The 20794-nt window shown below is 54.2% G+C and overlaps 6 protein-coding genes across 6 annotated transcripts; 2 read left to right on the top strand and 4 right to left on the bottom strand.

Annotated features, from left to right (window-relative positions):
* Positions 1–1855: 1855 nt before the first annotated feature.
* B0H65DRAFT_512686 (uncharacterized protein) lies at positions 1856–6081 on the top strand (the record flags this gene model as incomplete). The annotated part of the gene is made up of 6 exons (XM_062828594.1): positions 1856–2137; positions 2442–3444; positions 3749–3983; positions 4235–4295; positions 4412–4460; positions 4649–6081. The coding sequence occupies 6 exons, from the start codon at positions 1856–1858 to the stop codon at positions 6079–6081; spliced, it is 3063 nt and encodes a 1020-aa protein (XP_062677235.1).
* Positions 6082–7266: 1185 nt separating this feature from the next.
* On the bottom strand, positions 7267–8393 carry B0H65DRAFT_341000 (acyl-CoA N-acyltransferase). Its single transcript, XM_062823644.1, has 2 exons — positions 7803–8393; positions 7267–7731 (listed from the first exon to the last, which is right to left on the bottom strand). Exons 1-2 carry the CDS (start codon positions 8224–8226, stop codon positions 7499–7501), a joined length of 657 nt encoding a protein of 218 aa, XP_062677234.1. The 5' UTR covers positions 8227–8393; the 3' UTR covers positions 7267–7498.
* A 386-nt stretch (positions 8394–8779) lies between these two features.
* Positions 8780–10534, bottom strand: B0H65DRAFT_534348 (major royal jelly protein-domain-containing protein). Its single transcript, XM_062828999.1, has one exon. It carries the CDS (start codon positions 10492–10494, stop codon positions 9118–9120), a length of 1377 nt encoding a protein of 458 aa, XP_062677233.1. The 5' UTR covers positions 10495–10534; the 3' UTR covers positions 8780–9117.
* Positions 10535–11518: 984 nt separating this feature from the next.
* Positions 11519–13937, bottom strand: B0H65DRAFT_340872 (urea active transporter). The gene is made up of 3 exons (XM_062823643.1): positions 13741–13937; positions 12019–13682; positions 11519–11954 (listed from the first exon to the last, which is right to left on the bottom strand). The coding sequence occupies exons 1-3, from the start codon at positions 13820–13822 to the stop codon at positions 11610–11612; spliced, it is 2091 nt and encodes a 696-aa protein (XP_062677232.1). The 5' UTR covers positions 13823–13937; the 3' UTR covers positions 11519–11609.
* A 1223-nt stretch (positions 13938–15160) lies between these two features.
* On the bottom strand, positions 15161–17769 carry B0H65DRAFT_436149 (heterokaryon incompatibility protein-domain-containing protein; the record flags this gene model as incomplete). The annotated part of the gene is made up of 3 exons (XM_062825226.1): positions 15161–16813; position 16886; positions 16907–17769. The coding sequence occupies 3 exons, from the start codon at positions 17767–17769 to the stop codon at positions 15161–15163; spliced, it is 2517 nt and encodes an 838-aa protein (XP_062677231.1).
* Positions 17770–18923: 1154 nt separating this feature from the next.
* On the top strand, positions 18924–20356 carry B0H65DRAFT_436439 (uncharacterized protein; the record flags this gene model as incomplete). The annotated part of the gene is made up of 2 exons (XM_062825243.1): positions 18924–19052; positions 19112–20356. The coding sequence occupies 2 exons, from the start codon at positions 18924–18926 to the stop codon at positions 20354–20356; spliced, it is 1374 nt and encodes a 457-aa protein (XP_062677230.1).
* Positions 20357–20794: the final 438 nt, after the last annotated feature.

Below are 20794 nucleotides of genomic sequence, written 5' to 3'. Positions count from 1 at the left end.
GCCCGAGATGGACTCACGGGGCCCCCCAAACGGGCGGTACCAAGATGGGCGTAGTGCTGTATATCGAGCATCGTTGGAACCCGGATATTGTCGGACCCAAGCCGCGGATGCTGGATGAAACGTCGATGCCACGTTCAAAATCCGATCTTGTCGCCTTCAGGAAGTCTCCGCAGTTGGCCCAGGACCACCCCTGCTTCGGTCACCAGTCAAGTGGGCGGCAGTTTGCGGGAAAAAACATGACGGAGAGATCCCGCGAGTCTGTGGGGAATGGATCTAGACTTTTCATTGCTTCGGGGAATTCGGACAATCCATTTCGGATATCTATCTCAAACCGTCAACGGGGCCAGCAACGGGGCATCGACGACTGACAGCCACGAAAGGCAGTTGTATTCCAGTGCTAGTCAGCTAGTTCGTGCTGCCGTGACCGCAAGCGCAAGGTACAATACCTACCTCAGGTCTCGTTTGTCACGCAGGGTACGGGGAGTTAGCGGGGGGATCGGACTCACCTCCGGACCCTGTTAGTGGACATAACCGGGATTTGATGACTCGCTCTGTCTGAGCTGATAGGTTCCCTAACAGATTGACTGGAGCTGGCTGATTTCGAGAGGCGTGATTGGACAGAATCAAGTTTCTCTCTTTTGGCCGTCTACCAAAAAAGGGGCCAAGGGGGCAGAGCACCCAAGAAGAGTGGAAGCCAACCGTTGGGATCGTCGTATCACCACCCACAAGTTTTGCTTGTGCTCCAACCGCTTTCACATTCGGGCAATCCATCCATCCAGCAAAGAGGAGCACCCGGAAATACCACCGCGCTTCGTTTCCGCGTCTAGGCTTTCATGGCCATCGTAGTCGTTTCTACTAGGGAACAAAGACTGCGTAGGCCAAATCAAGGTAAAATGCCCCTGAATGGGCACGAGACACGGGTGGACGTTCGTTCCCAAAAAAGACTCCTCCTCCGGCCATGCCCCCGTTCTCATGGGGGGCCTCCCATTGGAACATCATCATCGTCATCTCGCAATCATAGACACACCAAAACCTACCAAGAGACAGCTCGCTGATCATCCGTCTCCGTCCAGTGATTCATCGCTGCTACCAAGTGCAGCAATTTGGTGGGGCAGAGTAGGAACCTGTTGGGTTCTTCGTTGGCCCTTTGAAAGCGTGCTGCGGGCACACTGTATTTTGGCCGGAAAGGAGAGCCACGGGAGCCTATACCAGCAGTCGGGGTCGGTTCCTCGTCGAGTGTTTCGTCTGGTCGGAAGTGATCCAGTTCCAGTTGAGCAGCAGTGTGGTCCCGTCGTGACCGCCCCCCGTGCCCCCTCTCGACCAGGGAAGCATCACCCGTTGCGCGTGTGTGCGTGGGTGTACATATTGCTTCAGTTTCCTCACGGAACGCTTGTTGACAGCTGGGAGGATAGAGCTTGTGGGAGTTTCCAATCTGCTGGCCCGCTGCTTATGCTGCTACTGCCTACTGTTGCTGCTGTTGCTGGCTCTCCTTAGCTCTTCTTCAGCTGGCAGGATCCACAAGAGAAGCATCGGGGTCTTCGGGATTGAGGCCAGGGCAGCCAGACACTGCTGAAAGAAAGCCTTTTGCTTCGCTTTCTCCTCATCAATCGGAAGACGGAAAAGGAGAAGAGAGACTCTCGTTTTTGTTCCTCGGCAACGCGGAACTAAGCCAGTCCCTACAACCTCCAGTACCACCCCGACTCCCTGTCGTGCCTTTCGATGCGGCTACGGACCCAAGCAGACCTTTGTTCTCATCGTTGTCCCCTTCCCCTGGACAATTCAGCAGCACCAGCCCAAGCACTATTGCGTCTAGAGCATCCCCCACCCAATCCTCTCCGAGTTCGAGCCGGCACCGATGCAAAACTTTCGCGAGATTCGACCAGCTTCCATCCCAACCCACGGCCACGATGTTGAGGGGGCAGCACAACCAACACTACAACCACGAGACCACGCTGAGCAGCAACAGCCTCACCCTCACATTCTGCCCCATGCCGTTGCCCCAGGCTTTGTTGCTGCCGGAAATACAGGCCTTCCAATACCCGTCCAAGGCCCACAGCGAATAGAAAGCATTGTGCTTCCGAGGAGAAAGCGGAGTGTGGTCCAAGCATGCCGTGACTGTCGCAAGACAAAGGCCAAGGTGTGACATTTCCGGTGTTTTTGTTTTTGTTTTTGGTTTTTCCAGTGCAATACATTCATCATGTCCTTCTTCGCCACCTACCACCCTTTCCCCTTGCCCTTCTAGAATTTGATGCCATCCCATCAAATCCTTCCCGTTTCCCCGTCATTTCGTCTAATTCCCGTGTGGCTTGCATACCCGTCAAACCACCCGTGTTACCCGTTACCCGTTAGCTACCCGCGTGTCAAGTCAACAACGTGTGCGTGTCAGTGTTTGCTAACCCCTGTCCCGGTTCTTGTTACCACGGGCAATCCCCCCAATCTAGTGCGGCGGCCAACGTCCCAAGTGCAACAACTGCAAAGCCAAAGGACGACAATGCGGCTACGATGGCGAAGAAGGCCAGTCGCGCTACAAGGCCATGAAGTCGCGCCTCGCACTGCTGGAGAAGACGATGCAGCAGCTGAGAAAGGCGACGCCCGAGCAGGCGGTGCGCCTGATTGAGGAGCTGAAGCAGACGCCTGACGAGTCTTTCACCCCCATGGCGGCCATGGATGAGGACGAGAATACCCCTACTGGCACACCGCCGACGACGGTTATGGCCCCGGCTGGGAACACCTCTACGAACGCTACTGGAAGGCCGAGTTTGCAGCATGCTTCCTCCTACAACAGTGTCGACAGCAGCCAGAACCAGACGCTTGTTGGATCTTCAACGGCTTCATCGTCACGGCACAACTCTGGTCAGGGACTACAGGAACAAGAAGAAGCGTCTCCCCTCCGTGATCGAGCTTCGGTATCGACCGAACCGCCCATCTTGTCTCCGACACCGTGGCAGCTATGGGACAACAACAACAGCACCGCGGTCAATCCCTCTCCCGGAGGAGCATTCAGCGATGGACGACGACAATCTTCCCCGACACCAGCAATCCACCTTCCTATCCCCGACCTCGAAACGACCAACGCGGCCATCAAGGAGTACTTCATCCGTATCGATCGACTTTTCCAGCCCTTTTCCCGTGACGAGCTCAAATCTCTGCATCGAATCGCTTCCGGACTTGACGACTACCCATTGAACTCTTCCCACATAGACCGGAAACGGCAACAGCAAATTGCGCTCAGCTGCCTCACAGCCGTCGCCTCCCTCGGTTCTCAATGCCTTATGGACGCACAGACCGACAGCCGGGTCCAAGAACAAGAAGCGTTTACGAATCTCGCTAAACACTACCTCGACGTGGTGATTGAGCACGAACCTTTGGACGCAGTGCGAGTGTGTGCGCTACTGGCGGGCACGGTGATTATGAACAAGCCTGGGTTGGCATTGAGTTATGTTGGTGTGTTTCCTTCCCCCCCTTTTGCCTTTTCTCCCTTTTCCCGGCCTTCAAGCCTTCCAGCTTCTCTTTCCCTTCATTCTTCCAGAAGCCCCAATGCCAGAAAGACCAATCCCAATTCCAGTGCAATGGGGCTTAGACTGGAAAGAACGAGGTTGGAACAAAGAAGTTGGAAGGAAAGATCCTCATTCAGGGCTGGGAGATCTACGGCCCATCTCTCCCATCGAACGCACTGAATCGAGATCAACACTAACGTCAAGATCTGCAACCCCCTAAAAAGAAACGGGAATAAACCTGTTTTCCAGAGCCTACAGGATGAATCACGATGCGGCGCAGAAACAGGCACAACTACTCGAGGCCCAGCAGGCGCAGAGACGCCAGGCTTTGGCTGCTGCGAGACATGGAGGTCTTTTGGCTTCCCATGGTCAGGGAATGATGTCTCCTACCACTTCTTTGCAGGCGCAACTGGCTCTGTCACCGGTGCCGCACAAGGGAACAATCGGCCATGGAAGAAGTTGGCGGACGTTGGTTTTTCTCGCGAGGTACGTAAGGTATCTTTTTTTGTTTCCTGAGGTGTCAACGTCAACCCTTTCCATGTCGTTCCATTCCGTGAGTCGTTCTGCTGCGCGGACCGTGTGTGTGCCGGCACAGTGCCAATGGACGTATGGATGGTGTGGTGTGACAAAGGGAATCGCGGAACCGGCCGCTTTCTCCACTGATCGTCGGTTTTGTCGCTATTGGATCAATAATTCCCGGTGCAAGCAGTGCTAACTTTTACTTCCGTCGTCTCCAGTTGGCTGAGTTCGGCTCACGGATACATCATTGGTAGCGACTTGTTGGTTGAGAGACAATTGGTGAGTGATTTTTTTTTTTTTTTTCGAAAATGAAATTATTGGGAAGGCTAAACTCCACACTGGATGCCTCGGATTCTCGGCTTCAAGAAGAAGAGAAATGTGCTGACCTGTAGCAGAGTCCGGAAGCTGAGCCGCCGTATCCTGAGAATGCGGATTTGGTTGAGAGTAAGTGCGGGCGTTTCTTTGGTGTTATTGTTTACAACGCCCCTTTTTTGCACAGTGTCAACAAGACAGTTGCCTCTGTGTTGACCTTCCATTCGGTCAACTTCATCATCCCCCTTTCATCAACCTTCCATCTTAACACCACCACCACCCCCTATCCCAACTCCGTCCCCAACTAACATCCCCCGCAGTCACAGAAATAGCCCTAACCCGCCTTTGCTACATCAAATCCTCCATCCTGCGTCTCCGCGCCTCCAACCTGGACCTAACCCCCCACTCCATCCGCCACGTCCTCCTCTCCCTTCGCCACTGGTACCACACCTTGCCCTCCACCATCCAACTCAACTTCCACAACATCTCACGCTCCTCGCCCTCCGGTTCGCCCTTCCCCTCTGCTTCTTCAGGAGGAGCCTCCTCGGGCACAACCTCCGGCCTGCTCGAAACCCACCGGTCCATCCACCACATCCACATCCTCTACTCCGACTCCATCACCTTGCTGTATAGGTGGTTAATCAGCCAGAGCATCACCTGCCGGTTGCACGGCAACCATGAGGGTCACCATGCGCTGGATACACCCCTGCGGGAGTTACTCCTGGAACACGCGGATGATGCGATTAGAGTTGCGGGATTGAGTGCCGTGGTTCTGAGAAGGATGATTCATAACGACGAGGAGATCTTGATGCCGTGTTGGACGGCTGGGTTTCAGGCTTATACCAGCTGTGCGGTGTTGCTTTGGAGTGTGGTGGGGAAGATGGTTAACGGCGTTGGTGTTCACGCCCCAAGAGGAGGTGTGAAAGAGGCAAAAGAATGGGAATGGCAAGACCGCTACGGCTGGCGCGGCGAACTCGATCGAGTGCACGACTGCCTCGTCGTCTTGGAACTCTGCGCTCGCTTGGGAGGAGGAAGAGACGGAGCAGAGAGATGGTGGAGGCGCATGCGAGCTTTGCTTTCGGTCGTTGAGTCTTCTGCCACTTATCGCCAGTGGGGACAACAACAGCAGCTGCTGCAGCAGCAGCAGAGGGAACGGGAGCTGGCTTACCACCAGAACCCCCACGGTTCTCCTGACCACGGGAATCGACAACAACAACAACAACAACAACAACAACGCCCGCCGCCCCTAGCGCTCGAACCCCAAGATCGCAGTTATCTGCTTACCCTCCCACCTCCGCATGCGCATGCGACGAACGGCAAGGTGGTCGATTACTCCCTAGCCAGAGTCTCCGTGTCACTCATCATGCTCCTGCATCAGAGTTTCGGAGCGCCTGGGAGTCAGAAGCTCGAGGGAGTGGGCGATGAGGAGTTTGCCGTGGGAGATTGGGGACAGCACATACATTCGCGGAGGGGAAGTGCAGTTGCAGGTGCAGCTGTCCCTGAGGATGGAAATACCTCTAGCGGTGCCAACTTGAATGGCTTGTTGGACTTGGAGAGCGAGCAGGCGAGGATTTTGGAGTGGTTGGGGTGGAATTTGCCTGTGAGTGGGCTGAACGGGGGGATGCCGACAAATGTGCCTGTGCCTGTTGATCCGGGGATGGCCCAGGGTGATCGTCATGGCAGTGGTGGTGGTGGTGGGTATCAGCAGGGTAGTATGGGGATGGGGATGATGAGGATGGATTTGGGGAGGTAGTGCCGTTGTCCAAGTTGAGCCCTTGAATCCAATCTTCAAGTTACCTGTCAAAGTCTTGCAGTTGTTTTGTTCCATGTTCTGCGTCGAGCTATTCCCAGTGATGAGAAGCAAAAGTGACTCTTGGTGCGTACTGCATCCCTTGAGTTGGTGGGACAGCCATCTCAACATCTACATCAAAGTCGAGCTCATAATCTTCATACTCCGAATCTGTAGTAGGGAAGAGGGGGCCAGCTGCTGAAGCTGATAATATGTTGGGGTTTGGTGGGCTTGATAGTCCTGCATGTGAAACCTGAAAGGAGGACATAGAGGTGGCGGAAGCAGAAGGGGGAAGCACGCCACCGTTGAGAGCGAAGGATACCCATTTGCTGAAAACTAGGAGGTAGAGGGCGACAGGGGTAGAGAGAAGAGATTGAATCCTTGCTTCTGTGGGGGGGACGAGGGCTCCTCCTGGGGCAAGAGGAGAAGCCTCGGTGATTGCATCAGCTACCGCTAGTAGCAGCGTCATGAGATCGGGTCTGACGACTGCTCCTAGGAGGACAAGTTGCTCCCTGATGCTATCCTGCAGTCCGAGTCCTGGTACACCTGGGAAGGAAGGTAGAAGAAGTGGACTGCAAGGCGAAGCAGAGCTGAAAGAGCAGCGACGACAAGTACGACAGATGCATTGTCAGTATCGGTGTTGGCAAAGCTGTAAGCTTGGTGTTTCCGCCGAGAATGGTGCTCTGCCATGTGTCCAAGAAAGGTTGGAGGATTATTGCTGTTGCTGCTGCCCCCGAGGTGAAGTGGATGCCGAGAGCGGAGGCGTAGAGGTGCGTGAGAACGGTGGGTGGATGGGTGAGGAGAGGCTCGTGGAGGCGAAGAAAGGCAGTTTTGAGGTGGGATGCTACTAGCGCTGTTGCGGCTGTTAGTAGATGTCTTTTGTGTCTTGAGAGAAAAAAGGAAAGGTTGGTGGAATGTTAAGGCTCGGACTTGTTGGGGTGACACAGATGCAGGGCTGAGAATTTTGATCGTCGTGCAACGCTCAGGGGCAAGTAAACAACAACAAAGACTTACGACTGTGCATCAACTCAGAAGAGCTCCGGTTCAACAACTCCAACTCATTCCTCAAGCTCACGATCCTTGCAATTATTGCTTCGTCTTCTGCTGGATTTAGAGAGGTGACAATGTCAGCAGGCTTCAAAATTAATCGGGAGAGAAAGCGTTTCATTCGTTGTCAGAATCGAACATGGCTGGAATTCCAGATGAAATATCAGCCCAGCTAGGTGTCAACGAACCAACGAGCCTCCGAAGGATTCTCGCTAGAGGCAAGACTATCCCCAAAACTGGGAACGGGTGGTGCATTTTAGGGGCTCAGGTTGTCACCCCCTTCCTTCTATCCAACCTCAACCAACTTTGCAACCCCATCCCAAGTCCCCGGCGCTCACTGCTGGTTCTTGTCCAACCTCCAAACCATACTCGTCAAGGGCACGCCATAGCAATCATATGTCTCCATGCTCTCAAACCCGCAAACCTCATAAAGCGGCACGCCCGCCTCGGTAGCCGTCAAGTACGCATCCCTTCCCTCCTCCCTCGCGAACTCCAGACCCCAATTCAACAACTTCCTGCCAATTCCCCTCCTGTGCTGCTTGGGATCGACGCTGATCAAGATTGCATCTGTCCATCTCTTCGTCAGTCCACGCCCTCCTTCCTTTCCATCTCACACTTGGGCAATAGTAGGTACTCACACCAATAATCTTCATGACCCTTCGGTCCCAAACCCTCCTTGTCCTTTGCAGTGAACCTCTCCACAACCTTGAAAAACATGTCCTTATCATACGTCGCCGGCCTAACCTCCACGCCCAGCACCTCCGGTCCCTCAGGCCCAGGCTTCTGCCAGTGCGCAGAACCCAGGATTTCCTTCTCCTCACCGGTGGAATCGTCAACTTGCACGGCAACCACGCATGGCTTCCCCTCGCGCATCCGCTTGATGTACATGGACGTGCGCCATGTGATCTCGTCGGCGGTCAGATCGGCTTCGGTGACGGTTGCCGTGGCGAGTTGGGAACGGGGGAAGATGAGGGGGGAGAGGGAGTCGGCGAAGGCGGCGGTGGCGATGCGGGCGAGGGAGGGGGCGTCGGCCTCGGTGGCGGGGCGGAGGGTGATGGTCATTTTGGCGGTTTGACGGTGTTGTATTTGGGTCTGGTGTGGTAATGGCGAGGCGAATAGGTGAAGTGAGGTGAGTGGTGAGAAGAGCGAAAGATATCAAATACATGTAGCGGACCCGGACGTCGATGTCTAACGTTCTCCGTTCCGGGTTTCCGCCCGCTCCGGCTTCCGGGCGTGAGTCTTCGCCGGCGGAGTCACACGATTTGGTAATGCCAATAACCGCTGGTGGAGCCCTCCGTAGCGCTTATCCTGACCACTGGCTCACGGCTTGCATCGCCTCAATCCTTCTGTATTTCCAGGGCAACGCCATCGCTTCCGGGCTTCGCGATCCACCGCTGCCGTCTGAGGTGGCGGGGAGTTGCCGGTCCGGATCCAGATGGGAGGCCCACAGCGCCGACGCTGATGTCAACAGAATGCCGGAAAGGGAAGGCAAACGACAGCCGATGCAGCAACAGTAAATAATGGCATTGTAAGTTCCTGTCGCTCGAAAGAGTCTGATTTTCAGAGCGGCAAAGAACTCTTTCCACGAAGGTGTGCTTGAGCTGTCTCGATGAGTGGAAACAAAACAAGTCAGGAGTAAAGTAAACAAAACCTGCCTCGAAAAGGTGCGGAGAGACCCGCTTTTCCAACATCCTTGTCCATCAATCGGGACCTCCACCCGCACCTGGCCATTAGACAAGGCTGACGAACCAAGCTGGTCGTTTTCATGTCCTTGCTGCCTTGTCTACATGTACCTAGAGGTACCTTTCCATCCTTTGTTTACTTCCCCCTGAGATGTACATCCTGCAGTGCAGAACCGAACAACAGTAGTTCAAATCATACCAGGGTCTTCACCGGACATAAATGGAGGTACGCAACATCTCGTGCTCTTCCTCTCTCGACCTCTCATCTCCCTTACCGCGCCCCCTCCGGCGCCGATATCTTCGTTCCGTTTTCCAAAAGCGGCACCCTAAACAACCCAAAAGGCCTCTTCCTCCTATCCCCTTCCTCTCCCGGGGACCACATAGCCCCCGACAAATGCAACTGATTGCTCGTGAAATACACAAACCCTCTCCCCTCTTCTTTCGGATCATCAGCAACGCTGAGCGTATCAACCCACCCAATCCTCGGATCCCTAACCACCGTCTGCGTCGTCCCCGTCGCAGGATCAAACGCCACCAAGCTATTAGCTTCGTTGTTCCCCTTGTATATCACCCCGTTGGAATCCGTTTCCATGCCGTCGGAGTTGCCCGTCTGTCCATGGTTTACCACCGCTTTTACTAGTTCAGACTCAACGGCGTCGTCACGCTGGCGTAGCAGTGCCGTGGGAACCGAGTAGAGGTTCCTGCCGGCTACGGCGCCATAGAAGAGTGTTTCCCCATCAGCAGAAATGGCGATCCCGTCTGACCCGAAGGAAATGTAGCCGGGGGGTGAGGTGGTGGTGAGGTTACCAGTGGGAGCGTGGCCTGGGTCAGGAGCGGAGTAAATGGGTTGGCCCCAGACGAACGGCACAAACTTCTCCTCTGGCAAGACGGACGGTTGTCTTTGCAATCTCCGCCAGGAGTCGCCGGTTCCGAGGTCGACGACGATTATCCCGTTTTGTCCGTTCAAGGAAGAATCCGTGATGTAAGCCATGCCGGCGCCGGAAGAGGTGACATTGGGGCGCAAATCGAACCGGACGTCATTGAGGTAGGTACCTCCAGGCAGGGCTACCTCCGGAGGGAAAAGGATGGTTTGGAAGATTTTGTCGGTAGATAAATCGACGCCAATGAGTTTAGGCCCGCCGTAACTAGAGCGAAGAAGAATCACAGAGCCATTGGGGAAGGTGTACAGCGGCCTGCCTGTGTCCAAAATCCAGAGTCGATCGAGAGGGTCGATGACCACACTCTGCACGGCGATCAGATGGTCCGCACTTCCGCATCCGACTGGGTTTTGAGGGTCAGTCAGGTTCACGGCACCACCGGGGCAGGGAGGTGTGTTCATCTCCACAGATGGGTACGCCTTTTCAGTGGAGGGAGAGACGAGTTCGCCAACGGTGAAGATCCCGGGTGTGCCATTGTTGACGTTGGTCGGGTCAAGACCGCCGGGGAAGTTGGAGAAGAGCCGGCCGGTGCTGGAGACTGCTATGCCGGTGGGCCATTGGCCGAAGTAAGCGTGGATGACCTCGAGAGGAGGACCGGAGACGCCTGGGTCGGCGGGGAAGGTGAAGTTGTAGGGGTTATTGTCGTAGACATCGGCGTTAACTGCTAGTGTCTGCAAGATGAGGAATGTAAGGGCGGTAAGGCGGGCCATGTTTGACAGTTGTATCTGTCCAAGATAGCGAAGTTGGTTGAGATGGGAATCTTGGGGTAAGTGAAGTCGACAATGGATAGTATGCATCGACCTTTATATCCCGGTGTTATGTCCACCGCATTTCTTGGACAGGGATGCTGACTGGTACCGGGAAAACAATTCCGTTGACATCATCGCGTGATCATAGATGGGAACTACACTCTTGCCCTGGAACGTTCGTTAGCGCGGGACTTCACTACGAACTCTTTGGCAACTCAACCACCATTCCACCGAATTTCATGCAAGAAGTTGGTATCAACCAGATGCGTTTTGGCCTCCTTATACACTCTGTCCAATTTTCCGTTTCGAATGTGGTTGTCCCGTTGTTTTTCTGTATACTTTTGCAGACCCCTGTCTCAAAGAACCGCGCTAACAATCAAACCTGGGGTAAACTGTAGATCGTACTGCGGAGCGGTAAAGATTGTGTCTCGGCATTGGAACCAGGGTGGCACACAAGGCAAGTCAAGGCAAGTAAGAACCCCTTACTTGCCTTGCCTTGTTAGGATGAGGCCATTTTTGACTTGTGTCAACCTGTTATTTGACTTGCCTTGCTTACTTGCCTGAAAAGGAGGGCATGTATATATGCAAGTAAACAAGGCAAGCAACCCCCTTACTTGCCTTGCCTTGCGTTAAATTTACCCTTACTTGATTTGCCCTACTAGACCTCTTGCTTGCCTTGCCTTGGTATTACTTGCCTCGTGTGCCACGCTGATTGGAACCTCAGGGTTCCCCCACAGCAGCACTGCAGTATTTCTAAGCATCGAGGTTCATACCATAGCAGAAAAACATGGACGGCGTCTGGCCAAGATAGGGGATTCTGCCCCAAGATAAAGTGTCTGCCCCAGATGACCCGTCTGGGCCAAAAGCAAGGAATGGATTGGTCACAAGTTATCATTAACAAACCAAGGGTATCTCCAAACAAAGCATCATCATCCCTCTGGCCTCTTACTCTTCAGCCTCAAAACAAACAACATTTGATGTCATCACTCATAACCGCATCACTCCTTGTATCCTTCACATTCCACTACTGTACCACCCGACACCCTTCTCTCCTCTCTCCTCTCAGAGTCAACCTCTCACGAAGAAGCAACCTTCTCCCCCTTCTCCTTCAAGCTCTTCTCCTCCGTCGGCGTCTGATCCCCCGGCGTCATCCCCTCGGTAACCACCACCTCCCCAGCATGCGCCGCCTGCTCAGCATGAATTGCCTTGACGCCCTTCTTGCCCGTAATATCCCACCAGATGTACTTGCACGTCCTGATCAGCGTCTCCCGTCCCTCGTAGACGGGGAACAGACCGACGCCGATGAAGGAGCAGAAGATCCAGATGATGCCGACGACGACCCAGCCGGTGAAGAAGGGCTTGGAGAAGATGTAGCCGGTGCCGTAGAGGGGCATGGGCCAGAGGATTAGGAGGGCGAGGGTCTGTTGTCCATTAGTGACACAATTACGGAAGGAAAGGGGCTGGGTATGGGGGAGGGGGACTAACCAAAACAGCAGTCATACTCTTCGAAATCTTACTCGCCCTCCTCAACTTCTTCTGCTCCTCCTCCATCTCTCTCTCACTTTCCTCTCTACCCCCCAGAACCTCCTCCAAATCCACGCCCGCCTCGCCCGCAACATCGTGATCATCGCCTCTGCTAATAGCCATCATGCTCTTCCAGTCATAATTCGCCTTGCCGAAGATCAAAGTCAACACGGGGATGAAAACAACCGGACTCAACAAAGCAGCCACATTGCCCGCCAACATCGGCATGTTACTTCCCGTGCACTCAACGCTCATCTCACCACACTCATGCTTGGCCGTGACCAACCATGCCACCAGCGCCACGCAGAGTCCCAAGACGGGGGAGAGGGCAGCAGCCCATTTGTTCAGACCGGACCAGGTTAATGCCAATGCGGCGGGCAGGACTGCACTGCTGATAATGACGCCCATCATCACGTACAGATATCCCATGCTGATACCGGCGTACCAGAGTCCGACAGAAAAGCTAGCGATGAATAGGGCATAAGCGCAGACAGCAACGTGGCTCATGTAAATCAGCCGCTTGCCGGAGGCTTCGGGCTTGATGTACGTCCTGTAGAGATCATAGACGACGATGGAAGAGACGGCAACGAGCTGCGAGGAAGTAGCGGACGTGACAGCCATGAAGACGATCAGAAGCGTAGCAGCCGCTCCGCCCTTTCCTAGCAAAGCCACCGCCGCGTAGGGAAGGACCAGACCAGCTGAGACGTCTGCATCTGACATACGGTTTGGGTAGGTAGGGAAACTGGGGTGATTTTCGAGAGCTAGACCGGACAAGCCCATAGTGGTAGCGGTAAGCCACGGGATAGCGAACCAGCACAGCCCACCGAGGATGTAACCCGGCAAAGCATGCACGGGTGATGCGGCAATGGCCTTGTTGTAGTACCCGTTGTCGAGGAAGACGGTGCCGAAGTTGCCGACGATGTTGATGACGAAGAAGATGGCGCCTTCGCGGGAGCGCATGGTGAGGTAGGAGCCTTCGTGGTTGCCTTCGACGGGGTGGGCGGCGGCTGCTTTGACGAGGAGGTCGTAGACGGCGCTGGGCGAGCCGAGGACGTCGGAGGAGGCGTAAGCGGTGAGGGAAAATACGATGATGATGATCAAGAGGACGAAGGTGTGGATCCAGTCAGTTAAGATAGTGGCCTTGAGACCGCCGACCAAGGTGTAGGCTACCACGCCGACGGGAAGGAGGTAGATGGCTGCGATGGTGTGCATCCCCGTCAAGGCGTTGATGGTGGCGCTTCCACCGACGATCAACATCAGGGAAACCAAGATGTTGGTCATCAAGCCGAAGATCATGAAGACCATATGTGGCAGAGTGCCGAAGCGGGCGCGGATGACTTCGAGGTAGGTATGCGCGTTGGGAGCACGGCGTTTGAGTTCGATGGCGAGGGTCGCGAAGAGGAGGATTTGTACGGTGGCACCGGAAGCGTACCACAGAGGACCGGAGACGCCATATCGGTAGCAGACACCGGAGGACTGGAGGAGGGTGGCGGCCCAGGTCCACGAGGAGACGACGGCGGAACCAACGAGACCGGACTTGACGGTGCGGCCGGCGGTGTTGAACATTTCTGATGTTTGGAGCTCGCGGTTGTAGCGTTTGAGGATGAAGGTGACGAGGATCATACCTGGCAGACGCGGATGTCAGTGATGTTCATGGGTTAGAGTGATGGAGGAGGTACTCACCAAGAGCAAACAATGCTCCCAGCCCAATGACGATGCCATAGCCGACTCCTTGGTTCAGAGCCGGGGCTGTTTCTCCCGCCATTGTGGATGGTGTTTAGGGGACTTTGTTGGACAGAGGTATGGGCTTTGAAGCTTGAGACACTGGACAGACTCGAGCCATGATGTCGGGATGCGGCTGAGATATATAACTTGTATCCCACGAAACCAATGACATGCCGATATGATCCAACGCGGTGGTTATCAGAGTGTGATATCCAATGTCCGATAAGATCTTGTGTGACAACCACCACCGCGGAGTCTGGTACCGTGGAAGCTACCCCGGTCCCCCGTTCCGGTTGCGGGCTGTAACATCAAGTCAGTGTGGACGTAATTCCCATTATTTTCTCCTCTCAGCGGCATACCAAAGGCTGTCGAAAATGTTATCGCTGCGAGGAATGGCGACAGAAAGGTAGCACGCACATGCCTTATCAGCAACCAGTGTAGGGCACCCCGAACTCCTCCGATGTCGTTGCTCTTTTTGGTCGTCTTTGGTCTTTTTGGGTCTCGATCGGCTCTTCGAACCGTTGGCTTCCCCACTTCAGCCATGTGTTTGTGTGTTTTTACCCCATCCATGACGCCAATGTCAAAATGACAGTTCCAATCGCTTCGGGGATTTCATGGGGTTCGAGTCCTTCACGGGGGTTTCCGTTCGTTGCTGACATCGAGATAAGCTTTAGTTACACCTCTGGATCTTATCAGTTCGCCGCTTCCGTCAAGCCTTAAAAGGGTGGTAAGCGTTGCCGAGCGTTAACGCTATTGGTTCCCCTCGTGCTTCTTCCGGGGAACTATCAAATGGTTGCAACGTTGATAGAGACCAAAACTGACCAATCAAAACGCATGACTTATGTGAATTCGAGCTTTCTTATCTTGTCTGATCAACCCGATCTGCAGGGCTCTGAATGTGGCGTTGCCAGATACCGATTTGTATCCCGCTGGATCCCGCTGGATCCCGCTGGCTGAATTTGCCAAGATGGCCGAGATTCTCGATCCCAAAAAGTGATAAGACTTCTTTGTAGCGCATCCCACGTCCCCCATAGAACCTGATTTCCGACATCTCCGACATTTCTCTGGATGCTCACTCGTTGCTTTTTGGGACGGCTGTTTAGGTTTGCATGGAACCCTTGGTAACCCCACAGACCCGATGGCTTGGATCATGGAAGATATCGGTAGTTGGAGCCGGGTGGAAACAAAAGACATTGCCTGGAACCCAGTGGGAGCGAAGCAGGTGCAAAGAATGGAACGTGCAAACAACTGGGAAAAAAGCATTCATTGCAACACATCATCGAACAGAAAGCCAAAAACACTGCCTGCAGGCACCCGAAAGCAACCCAACGGAGCCAAAGGTCCCAGGAAATGTCATCCCGTCAACGGACCTTCCCTCTCAACCCAATGCAACTAATACTCTCTTCTCATAAACCTGCTTCCACGCCTCCTTCTTGATCTCCGCCACATTGACACGATATCTCACGTCCTTGTTGTACTTCCCTGTACCCCTCCGTAACTGCATCACCAACTTTTCCGGGTCGCAGAACGGAAGATAATTGTTCGCAATGCGGATGAACTCGCATTTTCCGTCACCTTTCTCATCCACTCCAATTTCCTGGGCTGTCGGATCGCAAGGATGCGTCCTCCCCACCACTTGTCCATCGTCGTCTAGAATCTCTCGATAGTACTTGGTATACTCCTTCACCTGCAACGGGTTCTCCTGCAAGATAGACGGTCCCTGCACTTTGAGCTCGGACAGTTTGAAGCGCGCTGACTCGGTCCAGAAGAAGATGAGCTGGTCATCTGGTGTATCAAGCAGCACTTCGGGGGTCATGGAGGGGAGGTTATCGTAGATGTCGTCTAGGGTAACCGAGTACTTGCTGTCGGTGACGTTGGGAATGGCCCACGAGTTGGCCCGTTCGGGGTCATTGTCGACTGAGATTCTTCGGACCGGGAACACGCGCAGTGGGTGGTTGCGCAGAACGAAACAGACCACCTTTGGGTTGAGGCCGACTTCTAGCTCGCGGTCCTGCACTTTCAGGAAGATGGCTCCGGACCATCCCAGCCACGACCAACTTGGGAAGGGAACATGCCGCTTGAAACTGGTCATCTCCAGCGTGCTCAGTTCCTCTCTCCTTTTGAGACCTCGCCGATAAGGCTCCCAGCAGAGACAAAGCTCGAATCGCCCGCTAGGCATGCCCCAGAGGAAGTTCTCTCCAGTCATTCTGCGGACTTGTTCCACCACTGCACTGAAAGCATCGAGGGCATCGCCTTGGAACTTCAGATTGCGACCGGAGTAGTCTTGCACCAAGCGTTGGAACTTGTACCAGACTTGCTCTTCAGGGACGTCTTCGGTGTACCATGTTCGTTCGGAGGAGTTGAGAATGGGGTCAGACTCTTGCAGGCCGAACCACGCTAGGGTGCCGAGGGTATCGGTCTCGCAGCAGGATTCCTCCGAGTAGTGAGAGCGGGAACAGGACCAGAGGACGTGGTTCTTCATGATGAAAATGGCACGTCGGGAGAGGGCCCGTTCTTGAAGTGTCCACCCGCGAGAGGCCCAGATGGCCTTGCGGGTTGGATGTTCATGGGATTGGTGGGTAGGGGAGAGAGCAGTGATGAGGGACATTCCAGGGTTGGTGTCTGATGGCGGGATGACGGGGACTACCTCTTGGACTGCATCACGGGGGGTACGGATGCCGGGAAGACCAAAGTTGGAGTCGTCCCCTGCCGCCGCAATAATGGTGAACAAAGAGTGGGCGTACACATTGGCGATGTTGCCCAGTTGCATGACCTTGTCATCGTCGGAGTTCTGGATGATGCAGAGGGCGTCGACCCAGAGGTATTTGAGCCCGAGTTGTTCGGTCAAGTGAATGGCGTCGGAGATGGTCTTGGAGACTTTGCCAACGAGAGAGTTGGGCCGTTGGAGCTCATACTCGTTCTCGATAAGAAGGACAAGTTTCTGTGGAGTGACACCCCAGACGTAGCTGAGTGAAGCAAACTTGAGGGCGGACATGTCGACGTCGTAGAGGTTGTACTTGGTGACGATGCACTTTTTGTGGACGTCGATGAGGCGGAAGAGGGGAATTGGTTTGCTGTGTATGTCAGTCCACGTCCCCCAAACACTGAAAGCGAGTACACTCACCTCAAACGCCTCATCTGTTCCACCAAATCTGGATCATCATCCTCATCCACCTCCTCACTAATCCCACAGATGTCCTTGTGTTTCTCCAAGCACTCCCCGAGCCATTGTTTGATCAAGCCGATGTCAATCATCTCTGGTCTCTTCCGTCCTGCAAACCATACTGTCTCTGGGTTCTCCTCGTCTCCCATCAGCACCCCTTTTCTGTCTTCAGCTCCAACCTCAAAACCCCTTGGAATAGCAGTGTTCATAGTCTGGAAGCTATCCATCACAGAAAACCAGCTTTCTATCTTCTTGGCCATACCCGGCACATTCACATCCTCGTCTTTGTCGGCCGGCCGAAACAGCAGTCCCAACCGTCTGAGGAAGAAGCAATCCCTTTCCTTCAGCCCACCATACTTGTCATCGTGCTCCAACCACGAGGCCCCCTCTGGCGCCGACAATCTCCCACAAAGGGCTACCGTGCCCAAGACCAATGGATCCTTTACGCCCATATTGGTGAGGGTGGCGCGGACGTGCGGCTGTTGGTCTAGGACGGTACGTATGGCGTGGCAGAGATCGCAGGACGAGGAAGATTTGTGGATGCGGGAAAGTAGGCCCAGAGACCATGTTGGCTCGACTTTGGCATATGGGTTGCGCTTGAAGGGACTGAGGTCTTGGGGTGCTGGGTTGCCGTCGTTGAGAGAGAGGAGATCGGTAGTTGTGGGGTAACGAAGCAAAGAGAAGTCGATCAGGGAGCAAAAGGAGCAGAGATTGGGTTCCGTGTTCGACGGTGATGTTAAGGGAATGCTTGTAACGGTGACCGAGCATGTCTTGGGGGACGGCTGTGCGACGTGTGAGGGGAGGGATATCGATACTGGTGGCATCTTGAGAGTTTTATTGGTTGCGTGTTTGGGATGCAAAGGATAGGTATGGAAGAAAAATGTTGCTTGTGATGAAGCAAAATGTCCTGACATGGGTTGGGAAGGTGAGCATTTTTACACCTTTCCATTGACCGTCAGCCGAAAGGCATTGTGACACCCTCCTTGGGCACGCATTTGCACCGCCCAATGCCGCTCCTGCGGTTCTTTCTGTTTTCAGCGGGATGGTCGCCGTGACTGGCCTCGAAGTTTTTCGTTGCAGCGCTTAGGCAAGCTGTCGGAGGTCACTCATCTCGAGACCGTGACTCCCATTCGTGTCTATGTCCGACTGAGATGAGTCAAGACGATACAGGAACTGTGACAAGCAACCGGTTGGCATTGTGAGCGAAATCGATCCAAGGGTCCTAAGACGTTCGGGGTTGCGTACCTCGGTGGCGCGGACGAACCAGAGGGAATCCCAATACACCCTTATATCCGGTTAGCAAGCCTCCTTCACTTGGGGATCGCTTCTTCAGCATGTCATGCAAGGTTCCGATCCTGGGAAGCAATCTTGATCTATGCCCAGTCGAGGGGCAAACGCAAATCAGAGCATGCTTCCCTCCTTACCTACCTCATGAGACGTTTTCATTCTCGGACACCTAAACTCTTGAGACGGGGGAGAAAAAGAGGCGAAAGGAGTCATAAACGGTTGTCACCATTCTACAGGGAGTAAGCACAGCTATCCCACCCCCGCATTTTACTTGCCCTAGGTCGTCAGCAGTAACCCTTTCAGGGCTAAGCCACCCAGAATCGGTTCAATCAGCGATCGCGGTCCCAGAGAAGTCGATAAGGCTGCGACGGGTCGCGGCGCGTGATGAAGATGATGACAAAATGCCGCCCTGACAAGGTGGCTTGCAGGAGGAGGGTCGCTGGATGTAACGCTATCAGCCCCGAAAATAATGATTGTTCGGGGCGTGGTTGTGGGGATCGGCAGCGGGAAGACCTAGACTGAAATGGGGTCTTCAGCTCCAGGCACCGATTTGAAGAGTTCGGGTTGCCGCGCGTGAGACTTGTCGTCTCTCAACCTCGAGGAGGTGAGCTTGAGAAACAAAAAAAAAAAAAAAAAACCTGAGTAGAGGCACCTGAGAGTCTCGTGGGGTCAGTGAAACAAGTCTGGACCGATGGTCTGGAGAAACTCACCATCCTCGCTGTCACTTGTCTCTGTCCTTTGTCGTGAACCCATCGCATTTGACACAATGGACGGAAACCCTATAACCCCTGAGGTGCCTATGCACGTGGCGTCTGAACAAGTGCGTTGGCTTTCCCCTTTCTCCCTTCAGATGGAACTTGACTGACGGGAAACCCCTAGGACTCCGGTCAGCCGCTGTTCAAGCAAAGCCATGCACCCTTCAAGAGCTCCCTCTTCCCAGAGACGGGCTCTCCGGATGCGTACAATGACCTTTTTCCTGCCCATGGTCGGTGCGGTGACGACTTGCACTCCCTCTACCACGGTCCTCCCGCTTCCACTCGCCCTAGCCTATCCACTACAGGACCTCCAAGCTTCGACTTTGCGTCTTTTCTTGCCACCGAGTTTGATCTCTCCAAAGTGCATGCAATCAAGCATCGGCTCTGGTTAGCTGGCCGCCCCGTTCCTCCTCGCTCCTTGCAAACCCAGATTACGCTAGGGAGAGAAGTGGTGGTGAGTGAGAAAATAGAACTCCACCTGGTTTGGGGAAGGGGCAAGGTCTACTTGAAGCCTTTAGCCAAGTTTTTGTTGTGCAAGAAGTTCTGGGACGACGAGTTGGGGTGTCGTGGCGAAGGAAATTGTCAGGGAGGGCAAAGGAAGCGGGTCGGTGGCGGCTGGGAAGGGACTGAAGGGGCCGGGGGTGACCACAGTGACAGGGACAAGATGATGCTGTTGAATACCGAGCAAGAGGTTGCAAGCAAGAAGGATAGTTCCGAACTACTGTGCAAACGGTGCGAAGCCCGACAGGCAGCGTTGGGGCTGCTGTTCTCGTACGTAGCGTTGATCCAGCGCGAAAGCGATTTGGAGACGGCGCAGGAGAAGGGTCTGGTCCCAAAGGAGATCAGGTGGCCGCAGTGGCGCTTGTTTGTTCACGAGTTCCTCTCCCCAAAGTCCCGCTACCATCCGGTCCATGACGATATCGCAATCCGCTTCATCTATGGCGAACTTCGTCTCCACCGGCTCGACATGATCTACCTTGTCAGCAAGCCGCTGTCGCTCGGATTCATGCCGTTGTGGACGTCGTCCGGGGACTTTGTGGTGAACAATTCGAGCTGGATTATCGGCGGGACGGCGTGGATCGTGGTAGTGTTGTCGGCAATGCAGGTGGCATTAGGGACTGATATGGGCTCAGGGGATCAGAACCCACCGTTGCAGAGGGCGAGTTATGGATTTGCCATCTTCTCCATGCTGGGTCCGATTGCCTCGTTTGCCTTGTTGTTTGTGTATTTGGTTGTTATTTTAGTCTGGAACATTGTAAGAACGAGGGATTATGAGAGGAAGAGGAGTGACAGGTTGGGGAGGGCATGGAGTGACCTGCACCAGTCCAAGGAGAAGAGTTCAAAGCGTGGAAAAGTGTCGGCGGTTTGATGGAAGTTTTGGGGGGATATCTTTGACATTTCCACTTGACACTGAACTCGCCTGGAAGTTGAAAAGGAGGTTGATGACGGAATGAAGAATACCTCTAGTGATGTTCCCTTCGGTTGTGAAGGAGAAAACTATTCAGATTGCCCATCATCCGATGCTCCTTCCCCGACACCGTAAGCCAGCAGAAGTCTAGATGCTCCGGGGACAAGGTTTGTACCTGTAGCCAATAGCGAGAAAGACATTGGAAAAGCGGTTGAGCTCAATATGATGAGCGTCCTCGGGGAAGGTAGGAACGATGAGAGATGGTTGAGCGAGAACTTCGGAAGGTGAGGTTGTGCCTCCAACCTATGACGCCCGAATTACCCCTCCAGTTCGCAAACGCACCTTCTCCAACTCTGCAAACTTGCAGACGATATGACCACTTGGCCAATGGCAATGAGC

This window comes from Neurospora tetraspora (genome assembly GCF_033439725.1).
Source record: "Neurospora tetraspora strain CBS 560.94 chromosome Unknown B0H65scaffold_9, whole genome shotgun sequence".
Classification (NCBI taxonomy): Eukaryota; Fungi; Ascomycota; class Sordariomycetes; order Sordariales; family Sordariaceae; genus Neurospora; species Neurospora tetraspora.
Note: the sequence above shows the minus strand (reverse complement) of the source record. Positions and strands in the feature narration are given on the sequence as shown.